The sequence below is a fragment of the Bubalus kerabau genome, chromosome 1 (assembly GCF_029407905.1).
Source record: "Bubalus kerabau isolate K-KA32 ecotype Philippines breed swamp buffalo chromosome 1, PCC_UOA_SB_1v2, whole genome shotgun sequence".
Classification (NCBI taxonomy): Eukaryota; Metazoa; Chordata; class Mammalia; order Artiodactyla; family Bovidae; genus Bubalus; species Bubalus kerabau.
In genome coordinates this window covers 57,662,142-57,674,855 of record NC_073624.1, presented here as the reverse complement: position 1 = coordinate 57,674,855, position 12,714 = coordinate 57,662,142, and the positions used below count along the sequence as shown (strand labels likewise).

Here is a 12,714-nt window from a genome sequence, read left to right as displayed (position 1 = left end):
AGCATTTATTAATCTCCTACTGTGTCTCCAGTAGGATGCTAGTTACTAAGGACACAGATATGAATAAGAAACATCTTTATTGGTCAGGCAGTGTGCCAAGCACTGGGGATAGAGCAGTTGACTCCTGTTCTTATAAAATGTAGATAGTATTTCACACTCTAATGGGAGGGAGAGATTTGAATTGTGAGAGGTGCAATAGAATTGAACATAGAGGAGGAAACAACTAATTCTGCTTCAACATGACAGGAAAAGCTCCACTGAAAAAGCAAAATTTGAACTTGGCCTTGAAATATGAGTAGGGTGTCCTAGCCAAATGAGGATGCCTTGTATATGCGCATTTGTGTTTGGTACACACGCACATACCTCTGCTTTATTTTTGCCCCCAATTAAAACTAGGAAGTTAATTAGGAAATAAAGACATTTACATTTAAAGTAACTTTAAAGAGCATAGTGTTAATTCTAGCACATGGTTATTTATCATTGGAAAAATAATTTATCAATCACAGACTTTTTTAAGGAAAACAAAAAACAGAGAAGCAGAAACAGTGATTTTTTTTTTTTACAACTAACATTTTCATGGTAGGCTTTGTGATTAAATTAGAAAATAGCCCCCTCTTGTGACCAAAAATCAACTAATTGGACTTAGAACAAGTTTCTGGAGGAGGAGGAAGCAGGAAAACCTGAAAAGACTGCCCCTTCAGGATGATGCTGTTGTTACATTGCTTATGTTAGAAATTGCTGGCTCAGAAATACTTAAAGCATCTCTTTGTTTACACTGGCATGATTAATTCTGATTATCCACTCTAATTCCAAAAGCAACTTTATATTTATCTATCCTGTAGGAAAATAATTTTTTAAACTCTTCTATTATTTATTTTATACATTTTCTCTATGTTCACTGTTGGTCTTTACAATGAACATTTACAAGATGAACATTTTTAATAAACATTTTAACCTGTTCCCCCCCCCCCCAAATTACCAGTTGCAATTAGATAGCTAATGGTATCATCTTTGGAAGGTGAAAGGGATTTGGGAAAACAAAACAAGAAATTAGGTAGTCAAAGATGATTTCATAAGTATTTTCAAATCAGTTGCCTGCTTCCCTGGTAGCTCAGTTCGTAAAGAATCTGCCTGCAATGCAGGAGATGGGGGTTCAGTCCCTGGGTTGGGAAGATCCCCTGGAGAAGGAAATGGCAATCCACTCCAGTATTCTTGCCTGGAGAATCCCATGGCCCGAGGAGCCTGGCAGGCTATAGTCCAAGGGATCACAAGAGTCGGACACAACTTAGCAACTAAACCACCACCAACCTTATCTCCAAACCTTTATGTATTTTTTAAAATAATGACAGTCGTGAGTTATTTTAGGTAACTGCAGCTGATGAGTATAGTACTCAAATATAGAAGACTGCCATTTCTCAAAAGTGAAAAAGAGTGGCCTTATTAACAAATACAGATCTTAGCTTAGCTTTAATACCTAGAAAAACACTGAGGCGAATCACTGATCAGCCAGTTTGTATTCATCTCTAGCAAACTGCAGAATGCAAAAACAAAACAAAAAGCAAAAATACAGCTTTGTAAATACAGCAGTACATGAGCTAATCAAAGATTAAGATGGAATGAATGTATTGACCCAATTTCCTGAATAATGACAATAATAGTTCTTATTATGATTCATTTGCTCTAACATTTATGAGGGTTTAACATTTACTGAGAGTTTACCATGAGCCAGGCAGGATGCTGCATCTGAGCTGGTGGCTCAGATGGTGAAGAATTTGCCTGCAATGCAGGAGATCTGGATTCTATCCCTAGGTCAGGAAGATTCCCTGGAGGAAGTAATGGCAATCCACTCCAGTGTTCTTGCCTGGAGAATTCCATGGACAGAGGAGCCCGGAGGGCTACAGTCTGTGGGGTTGCAAAGAGTCGGACACTACTGAACGACTAACATTTTCACTTTCACTATACTAAGCACCTAACAATTACCTTCAAGTAGAGTGACTAAAGGCTAGGCATGGTGCTAAGAACTCTACATATTTTATCTCATTTAATACTATTGTTACAATTCACATTTCACAGATGAGGAAACTGAGGCTTAAAGAGTTTAAGTAGTGTGCCCAAGATCAAGTCATAGGTCAGCTTTTAGACTCAGACTTACTACCTCTTTAACTACTATGCCTGTTGGCAACCAGGACTAGTAGTCCCAGCCTACATACTCCAGCCGTCTGAATTTTAAGTTGTATCTAGCTTGATCATGTGGAGAAGGCAATGGCACCCCACTCCAGTACTCTTGCCAGGAAAATCCCATGGATGGAGGAACCTGGTAGGCTGCAGTCCATGGGGTCGCTAAGAGTCGGACACGACTGAGCGACTTCACTTTCACTTTCATGCATTGGAGAAGGAAATGGCAACCCACTCCAGTGTTCTTGCCTGGAGAATCCCAGGGATGGGGCAGCCTGGTGGGCTGCTGTCTATGGGGTCGCACAGAGACGGACACGATTGAAGTGACTTAGCAGCAGCAGCAGCAGCTTGATCATGGGCATTCACTTCAATCTGTAATAGCTGGATAGAGGAAAGTCTTCCACACGATGTCATCCCCAAGTTGTTCAACAAAGACACTATTGTTAAGAGAGCCCACTGGGGTCAATTAAGCATTGAAGGGGAGAAAAGTGCTATTTTGATTAAAAGAGAGAAAGGCCAGGGATTCTGTTTGAGAAGATTTCTTCAGATTCATCTAAAGATGAGGATTCAGACTTTCTGAGCCTGTGAATTGTACTATTAGATGATAATTATACTCTTTTTAGCATTTGGAATCCAATTTTACTTGGTATGTTTCAACCTAAGCTGTAAGGTTTTAGGTCTAGTTTGGGATGAAATAGAGTTGTTTATTGTGAACCAATTCTGGGAAACTCAGTCTCATCTTAATTCATCCATAAGTCACAACACAACCTTTCTTTTTTTTACTTTCTGTACAATTCCCTAATCAAAGCTTTTCTGAAGTGGGGCCAAGCACAGAACAGGCACCAAACTAATTGCTCTTGAATGACTGGAGGAAATGGCACAAAGGAATCTTAAATTATGAAGAGGAGTAAGTTATAAAGGAGGAGGAGGGTATTGCAAGCAGAGAAAATAACATGTATAAAACTGAGCAATAAGAATTGTTTAGGGAACTCCAAGTGCCTGAACACGGCTGGAGTAAAGGTTGTGTGATAGAACGACGGTACCCCTTAGTCACAACTAAGAGCCAGGACTCTGGGGCCTACTAGCTTTGGTTTGAACCCTGGTTCCACTTTTCACCAGCTATGTGTCTTTGGTCAAGTTATGTAACCTCTCTGTGCCCATGGGCACAGGTGTGAGAAAGATTAAATGAGTCCCAGTGCAAGAAGTGCTTAGAACAGCACCTAATACATAGTGAGTACTCAAATGTTAACTCCTATTGCTATCATGTGGGTGAGTAGTCGGTGGTGGGAAAGGCTGGGGATAGGGCCTAGAGTTTCCTATGTAAAAAGGAAGGCATTTATGCCAAAACCATGGAGAGTTTTTGGAGGTTTGAAAGAATTGGGGAGACATGGTGTGGTTTGAATTTTAGAAGGGTGATTCTGGGATGGATTGAAAGGGACCACACTGAAAACAGGAAGACCAGTGAGGAGGCAGGTGGAATAATCCAGATGAAAACAATTAAAAACTTAAACTAAGTCAACCAGGTGCCAAGTGAGAGTTAGCTGGTCAAATCCAGAGGACTCAGCACCGGACTGAGTTAGAGGGAGGCTGAATTTTGGTTACCAGGTGGAGACAATTGGGGGGTGAGAATACCAATCACTAAGGATGGGAACATCAGGAAAGAAGTGGATTTGGAGGAAGATGAGGAATTTAGTTCTGTACATGGTGTCTTTGCTTTTGGACATGCTGAGTTTGAAGAGAAAAGCCAAGTACCATTGCCTGGTAGGCAGTGGATAAACAGTTTGATACTTCAGAGAGAGATCGGAACTCTGTTAAGAACTCTGCTGCTGCTGCTGCTAAGTCGATTCAGTCGTGTCCGACTCTGTACGACCCCATAGATGGCAGCCCACCAGGCTCCCCTGTCCCTGGGATTCTCCAGGCAAGAACACTGGAGTGGGTTGCCATTTCCTTCTCCAATACATGAAAGGGAAAACGGAAAGTGAAGTCACTCAGTTGTGTCTGACTCCTAGCGACCCCATGGACTGCAGCCTACCAGGCTCCTCCATCCATGGGATTCTCCAAGCAAGAACACTGGAGTGGGGTGCCATTGCCTTCTCCGGTAAAGAACTCTAGCTACTGTATTAAGTAGAGTTTATACTTCCGGACTAAAGAACAATAATTTTTAGTTGGTTAATATGCTGTCTATGTCTTGATTATTAGATAGTGATATTTAAAAGATTAACTAAGCCCCATCTAGAACATGGTGAAGTTCAGAGATTCTTTTGGTAATTCAAGAATATTATTTATTGTCACATATTGTGACTAAAACAAAGGCACAGTTAAGATCAAAGATAAATCATTGATTAGTTTATATTTTAAGGATTTCGTTAACTGATCTTTTTTGCAGTGCCTCACCTTTAACTGGGATATTTATATATAATCATTATTTAAATGCATATATATGGGTATAAATATTGTCTGTGTGTGTATAATGTGTTTGTAGTTTTACACTTTTCAGTCATTCAAAAATTTTGTTATGCCTCTGCAATTTTTCAACTTTCCCACATAGGTATCTCTGATGAATATATAACACCTATGTTTAGCTTTTATAAAAGTGTTGCTGAATTGAAAATGACTCAAGAAGAGTATGCTCTGCTTACAGCAATTGTTATCCTCTCTCCAGGTAATTTCAATGTTATATCTTTATTTTTATTCCATTTTTCAGTTTTCCTCTCAAGGTTAGTAGGAATATTAAGGAAAATCTTGGATAAAAAACATAAAGAGAAAGTAAAATGGCCTATAATTCCATCACTCAGATTGAACCATTGTTAACATTTCAGTGTAGTTCTTCTTAGCCTTTTTCTGAACATCATGCTCATTCATTTAATAATTGCATTTTGAACACCTTTATACACTAAACATGTTTCCAGATATTGCGGGATATAGCAGCAAAGAAACAGGAAGGATGTAGTTTACATCCTAGCAGAGTGAGAAAGACAATGAATAAAGAAACAAACAAAAAGAAGTTTCAGGATGTGGTAATACTACAAAAAAATTAAGATGTCATATAAGGAAAGAAAGTGGCAGAAAAATGCTGTTATAATCAGTAGTCAGGGAAGGCTCATCTAAAGGGTTGAAATTTGAGCAGGACATAAATGAAACTATATACTTTTTTAACATAATAAAGAATATACTGTCTTTATACTTTTTCCATGTCATTAAAAATCATACTGGTAGAATTTTGTTGCAATATGTACATCATGTTGTATGATGTATAATCATTTACTTAGTTGTTACCATGTTTGGATATTCAAGATGTTTCCAGATTTGTCATTACTGTTTTTTTAAACAATGTTGAAATGAATCTCTGTACATACAATTTGTCTATATTTTTTGATTAATTATTTGGGAATAAGTAATGTCATGTTCCTGATTTGTAAAGCTTAATTACAGTGTTAGCCTTAAACCATTTTAATATATGATACTCTGGCAGATGCTATTAATAGTTGTTACTTTGTTTTACCATGAGAAATTATAATTTTAGAAAGAATGACCCAGAAATTCCACTCCTCAGAATATACTCACCACAAATGACACTTATGTCTATTCTTGGGGTTACCTTTTGGGTGCATTTGTCACCAAGTCCAAGCTCGTACTGCTCCCCACATGGTGGTCCGAAAAATCAAGAGATGAGTTGTTAGGATAAGGAATAGCAACTTTATCTGGAAAGCCAGCAGACTAGGATGGTGGACTAGTGTTCCAAAGAACCATCTCACCCAAGTTAGAATTCAGGCTTCTTTTATAATAAAATTGGAGGGGGTGTTGTTGGTTGCTGCAAACTTCTTGGTGCTAGAATCCTTTGTTCTTGCAGCTGTCCAGGTAGGTCTGGTTATAATCTTCCTATAAACCTCCAACAAGACAAATGTTATTCTCTGTTCTGCAACATTTTATCTCTAAATGAATGGAAAAGTGTCTTACCTTTAAAGGTCAGAGCCTTGAGAATGGGTTATTCTGTGTATTTCAGGCTCCAGGCAACATTCTATTACAAAGTGCAGAGTTAAAATGACTAAGCACAGGTAACAGAGCACACAGTTTAAAACCAAAGGAGTAGTGTGCAGTCTTTCCTGAACACATTGATTGGAAGGAGAATTTAGGCAGGCCTCTGGGGGCAGTTGGAGAAGGAAATGGCAACCCACTCCAGTGTTCTTGCCTGGAGAATCCCAGGGATGGGGTTGCACAGAGTCGGACACGACTGAAGCGACTTAGCAGCAGCAGCAGCAGCTGGGGGGCAGTAAAGGTTTTATAGCTTGATCTAATTGTGATTACAGGAGTATATATACATGTGTGTAAAAATTCATCAATGTGAATACTTTGCCCACTTTAAGTGTACAGTATTTGTAAGTTACAGTTCAAAAAAAGTTAACCTTGCTGTAATTATGCCAAATTTTTACTTTTCCACTTTTTTTGTCATTTTATTTTGAACTTGAAAAACAGACAGACAATACATAAAGGACAGAGAGGCAGTAGAGAAGCTTCAGGAACCACTGCTTGATGTGCTACAAAAGTTATGTAAGATTCATCAGCCTGAGAATCCTCAACATTTTGCCTGTCTTCTGGGTCGCCTGACTGAGTTGAGGACATTCAACCATCACCACGCAGACATGCTTATGTCATGGAGAGTGAATGACCACAAGTTTACCCCACTTCTCTGTGAAATCTGGGATGTGCAGTGATGAGCACTGCAGAGACAGGGTCCAGCTCTTCATTTTCCTGATATAAATCTGATACATAACTTTCTTTTTATTGCATTTGTACCTGGCTTCATGCCAGAATTTTCCTCTATATTTATGTGGTAGTTATATAACCCTAACTGTAAATATGGGGCTAGGTTGAAATACTCTCTCTATATTGTATTTTACAAAGCTTCAGGGAATTTTTCATTCAAATTGGCATGCCCTGTTTGCCAAATTAAATTAATCATTACTGTAAGTCTGTTGAAATAGGGGAAACTCTCATTTTGCTCTTCATCTTACCTTATTGCATATATTTTATTAAAGAGTTGTGTTCAATTTGGGTAATAAACCGAACATAATGGCAACAGGCTTTTCTTTGGGAACAAAATTTGAAAAATATGCAAACTTATTTCTTTAAATGATGAATGGCATCCTATTGAGTCTGAGGGGGTAATTTCCACAAAGATAAACTCTTACAACATAGATAGCGTTTTTCTCATCCCCGCAGGTCCTGGTGAATATTCATTCATTTGTGATAGCCCTTTGATAATTTCTTATTCTTCAAAGTTCACAGAGCATAGCATATAGAAGAGTTAATGATTCTCACATAAAATATTCCCTCAAGCAATTTCTTTCCCTACTTAGGGTCCTGAGGTGGCATTTACAAATTCAGAGTATGCAGATAACTCCAGTGATGGGACATTCCCTTTTCTCTCATAAAAGTGCTCTCTATTGGCTTTATGCATGTAATTACTCATTTTTCATTTATTTGTTTGTTTTGCTTTTGGAAAACACTCCTTCAGCTGGGTGCACAGCTGTGTATACTTCCCCTAAAGCAGGAATTAGTTCATTTCCTTCCTTTATTGTTATATTGTTGCATTCTTCTCCCCACCATCCTTCAGTAAATATAATAAAACACCTTCTGTAAGAAATGGGTTTACATGTCCCTTACTCCTGAAATCAGCCAAATTGGAGCATGCTTAGCAGCAAAGAGTTTTTCATTTTAAAATATTAAGGCAATCCTGAAGTTCTAACAAAGGCTAGTCAGTATAAAAGGGAGTGAGTTGGAGCTAACATTAGTTGAATTCCATTTTTTTCAACAAGAAAAAAGACTTGAGTCCCCACTAAGTAAAATCTTTATGCTAATCTCCATGGGAGATATAAAGATGATTAAGACCCAGTAACTGCCTGGAGGGGCTTAAAAGAAAAGCAGAGGAAAGTGCTGTGGGCTTACCTGGGAAAATCTTATGGAGGAGGTGACATTTGCTCTGGGCTTGGAAGAATAGTCAGGACTTCATGGGTCAGGGTAAGAAAGGAGAGGATTCAAGGTGAACACAGTGGCAGGAGCCAAAGAAGGGGAGGTGGGGGAGTTGTACAGATGTTTAAGGACCAGAAGTAATGTGGGCCAGAGCGGGAGGGTGCACAGTGCCTTTGTAAGCCTCAGTTTCACCTCTGCAAAATAAAGCTCTCAGTACCCACCATCAAAAGGGATTGAGCTGATGAATGAAGAGTAAATGGGAAGTTGCAGACTCACCAGGGAAGTGGGTGATGAGGAAAGAACATTTAAGACAGAGAAGTAAATTTCTGGATGCCTGAAGGAGAAGGGTCAGTTTGGGGAACTGAGTGGTTTGGTGTTTCCAGATCCTAAGGCATCTGGGGGAAAGCAAGTGGTGGGAACTGAGCTGGAGCTGAGGGTGTTCTATAGATATAGAAGTTAATCTCTTAGGTCTGGATTTATTCAGGTGGTTAAGACCTTACAATAGCAAGTATTATAACTTGTCCCCCGTTCCTGACATGGAGATTCTAAAACTCTTGGCATTTCCTGAGTGATAGGAGGATCTTTATTATTCATAACAAGATCCTTTCATCCATACCTGATTTAATGCTAATAAGGTGACTCTTGGTGGGCCTCTAGATGCTTTAGGGTGGAGGATGATTACCAGAGGAACCAACCACGTGATTAGAGGGTTAGAATTCAGTCCCATTCCTCAAACTCTGGGGAAGGGAGAGGAACATTGAGATCGATGTCAGTTGCCAATAGCCAATGATTTAATCATTCATGCCTATGTAATGGAAATTCCAATTAAAAAAACCACTAAATGATAGTATTTGGAGAGCTTCTGGGCTGGTGAACACATCGAGGTGCCAGGAGGGTGATGTGCCAGAGAGTGTGGAAGCTCCACACCCTCCTCCATTTACCCTTTGTCTCTTTCACTTGACTGTTCCTGAGATGTAGCCTTTATAATACACTGGTAATAGTAAGTGAACTGCTTTCCTGAGTTCTGTGAGCCAAACCAGCAAATTAACAAATCTAAAGAGGGAATCACCTATACATATCTTATTTCCACATAAGGGCACATTTTGAGGTTCCTAGACAGCATATTAAAAAGCAGAGACATCACTTTGCCACCAAAGATTTGATGCTTTCAAATTGTGGTGCTGGAGAAGACTCTTGAGAGTCCCTTGGACAACAAAAAGATTAAACCAGTCAATCCTAAAGGAAATGAGCCCTGAATATTTATTGGAAGGACTGATGCTGAAGCTGAAGCTCCAATACTTTGGCCGCCTGATGTGAAGAGCTGACTCATTGGAAAAGACCCTGATATTGGGAAAGATTGAAAGCAGAAGAAGGGGATGACAGAGGATGAGATGGTTGGATGGCATCACTGACTCAATGGACATGAGTTTGAGCAAACTCTGGGAGATAGTTAAGGACAGGGAAGCCTGGCGTGCTGAAGTCCATGGGGTCACAAAGAGTCAGACATGACTGAGTGACTGAACAACAACTAAGGTTCCAGGTGGATATGAATTTTGGAGGGGAGGCTATTCGACTCTATATAAATATAACATTTTAGTATTGATCATAACTGTTATAAAATTTTATATTATTGAATTACATACAGATAATATTTGTTAATGTAAATCAATAACATCCCTTTAAGATTGAACTTAGTCTTGTTTTTAATATTGGCTCTCAATAGATCATCTGCTGAATGAGTAGTTTAATTAACTGAGCGAATCAAGCTATCTGTAGCCCCCAAATTCCATCCAGTAGTTCACACAAGGCAGAATCCAAGGATTGATAGCTAATGTCAAAGCATTAAAAACAACATCAGAAAATACAAAATGCAGAATGAAACAACTAATAAATCAATCAAAAGAAAAAAATCTCCAACAACTACAGTAAACTTTAAGCAATAAAGGAGCATTCTTTTTTTTAATTTTTTAAAAATTATTATTATTTTTTTTACTTTACAATATTGTATTGGTTTTGCCGTACATCAACATGGATCCGCCACGGGTGTACACATGTTCCCCATCCTGAACCTCCCTCCCACCTCCCAATAAAGGAGCATTCTTATAGGGTTGTGAAAAAAACAACTCGTATTTCAATATTCAAGGATTATGAGATTATGAGTGACTCTTCTGTGTTCTGTAGAGATGTGTAGTCAGATGAATGAATATTCCTAATGTAATAACTTTAAAAATTTAGATCTCCAAGCATGATGCTTTCATCACAATCTGGAGAAAGTTAGAACTATTAAATAAAATACTTTGTCATCTGATGGAAGCAAACTGGTGACGCTTGCTTTGCATGTTACAACCATGCCAATTTCAAGTGAGAACACCTAAAACATTACTATTAACCTAACCACCAATTAGAAAATCTACACATGAAAGTAAATTGCAGCTCACTAGTTGAAACCCTCAATTACTAATTGCAGTGTTAGAATCAAGGTAGGTAAGATGGTGAATGTGCTTAGGGGGTGGGGTACTAGGGGGGTGGGGTACTAACTGAGAATTCTTGTAAAAGTGAAGTTGAGAGAGCAACATGGAGGACTTTTTTTATTCATAAGGGAAAAGCAGTAAGAATCAAAGAATCTAGAAGGGAACTCCTCACCCATTCCCCACCTTTAACCAATGAGGAAGATGGGCTTAGAGAATCTGATTTGCACAGATTTCCTGACTCTGGATTCACTTTTCACCACACTGTCCTTTATAAGCTAGAGGAGTTACCAAGACAAACCAGACAATGAAAATAAAAAGAAACCAACCATGAAAATACCCTGCTGCCAAAATTTCAGCAAATGGCTTACAGAAATACTAAGTGGTATGTGTGAGTGTGTGTGGGCGTTTATTTGAGAGAGAACGTATACATACTTCACATAACATAGTTTCAATTTTTAATAAATAGTATTCAAATGTTTAGGTACATGGCATGCATCTAAGAAAAAAATAGAACTGTTAACTATTGACTCACCAAACAAAATCTGTGTGACACAATTTACTTATTCTTAAGGTTCTGGAGAGCAGTGTACATATTTTGATATTTGGGCTCAACAAATCCAACATAAAATCAGAACTCCACTCAAAGTTTGGCTGAAAATGGTATGACAAATCGCCCCTTTAGTTTTAAATAGAAACACTATAAAACTGGTTCCCAACCTTTTTGACACCAGGGACCGGTTACATGGAAGACAGTTTTTCCATGGACCAGAGTGTGTGTGGTGGTGGGGTGGGGGGTGCTGGTTTCGGGATGATTCAAGTGCATTTCATTTATTGTGTACTTTATTTCAGTTATTATTACATCAGTTCTACCTCAGTTAATCAGGCATTAGATTCCAGAGTTTGGGGACCCCTGCTATAAAACATAGGTTGATTTGAACACCAGGTCCTGTGAAAATGGATCTACTGCAGTCATGGACAACAAAGGGTTCTGGTAAAGACACCAGTAAAAAAGGAGCAACCACTCTTGGGCTCATTTAAGTGATTCAACGATTACTTAAATGTCAACTTTTTGATGACATCTTTACTGGGCTAACCCAGAAGGTAAGCTCTGCAAGAGCAGGACCCCACTGCTTAGGATGGAGTCTGGTACAGAACAAGCGCTTAAGTGTGTTTGTTATATTGACTTCTCAAATCTCTATCTCTTGCACGAACCAGTTTAACCAGCTTCAGACCTAATTTTCCAACCATATCTTCTGAACACCTCAACGTGCACATTCTCCTCACATTTCAAAGTGAACACTACCTCACACCAAAATGCATTATTCTTCCCCCAGTGTTATTCTGTGTTCCTTAGATTGGCATCACTGTCATATGATACCAAGTCCAGATAAATCAGCCTTTTAAGTATCTCCAGACATCTTTCTCACTATCCCTTCTGAGCTAGTTTAAGTAATTATAATCTTTTAATTTTTAGAATTGCTGCCAATCTTACTACTGTCTCCAAAACCCTCAAAAATATTTTTTCCCCCTAAAACCCAAATCAATCACAATTGCTTGCAAGAAAGAATCTAAATTCCGTAGTATCTACAAAGGTTTCCTCTGTGCTTACTCCTCCAGCCTGATTTATCAATACCTCTAAATCCCTAAACTTGTCATTCAGAACTACAATTCCCAGAGCATTCCAGATGTTCTCACATCCCTGGAAGCTTATTCTCTCTGCCTAGAAAGCTCTTCTCACTCCTAATTATCTCCTCCTTTGGTAGATCCCTATTTGTCCTTCAAAATTCAAGTCTTTTCAAGGCTCTGACCATCACCCTTCAACACTGTAGGTGTTTCCTCTTTCACAGATTCTCTGATTTCCAGAGTCTTTATCACGTTGCTGAGCACTTTCAAGGTAAAGACTTTTCTCTTTTTAGTCTTTCAGCAAGCAACAGTACCTCTTCATTGTTTTTTGTTGTTGTTGTTGTTAAGTGAATGAAGGAATAAATGTTAAAGAGCATCTGCTGCTGCTGCTGCTAAGTCGCTACAGTTGTGTCCGACTCCGTGCGACCCCATAGAGGGCAACCCACAGGCTCCTCCCCTGGGATTCTCCAGGCAC

The 12,714-nt window shown here is 38.9% G+C and overlaps 1 protein-coding gene across 2 annotated transcripts in view; it reads left to right on the top strand.

The window, feature by feature from the left end:
- Positions 1–7,808, top strand: part of NR1H4 (nuclear receptor subfamily 1 group H member 4) — a 59,517-nt gene extending 51,709 nt beyond the window's left edge. For both annotated transcript variants that reach the window (XM_055576125.1, XM_055576116.1), the window contains exons 8-9: positions 4,724–4,837; positions 6,649–7,808. In XM_055576125.1, the coding sequence (XP_055432100.1) occupies positions 4,724–4,837; positions 6,649–6,887 (353 nt within the window). In that variant the 3' untranslated portion in view covers positions 6,888–7,808. The remainder of the gene's footprint in view (positions 1–4,723; positions 4,838–6,648) is intronic.
- The last annotated feature ends 4,906 nt before the right edge of the window (positions 7,809–12,714 follow it).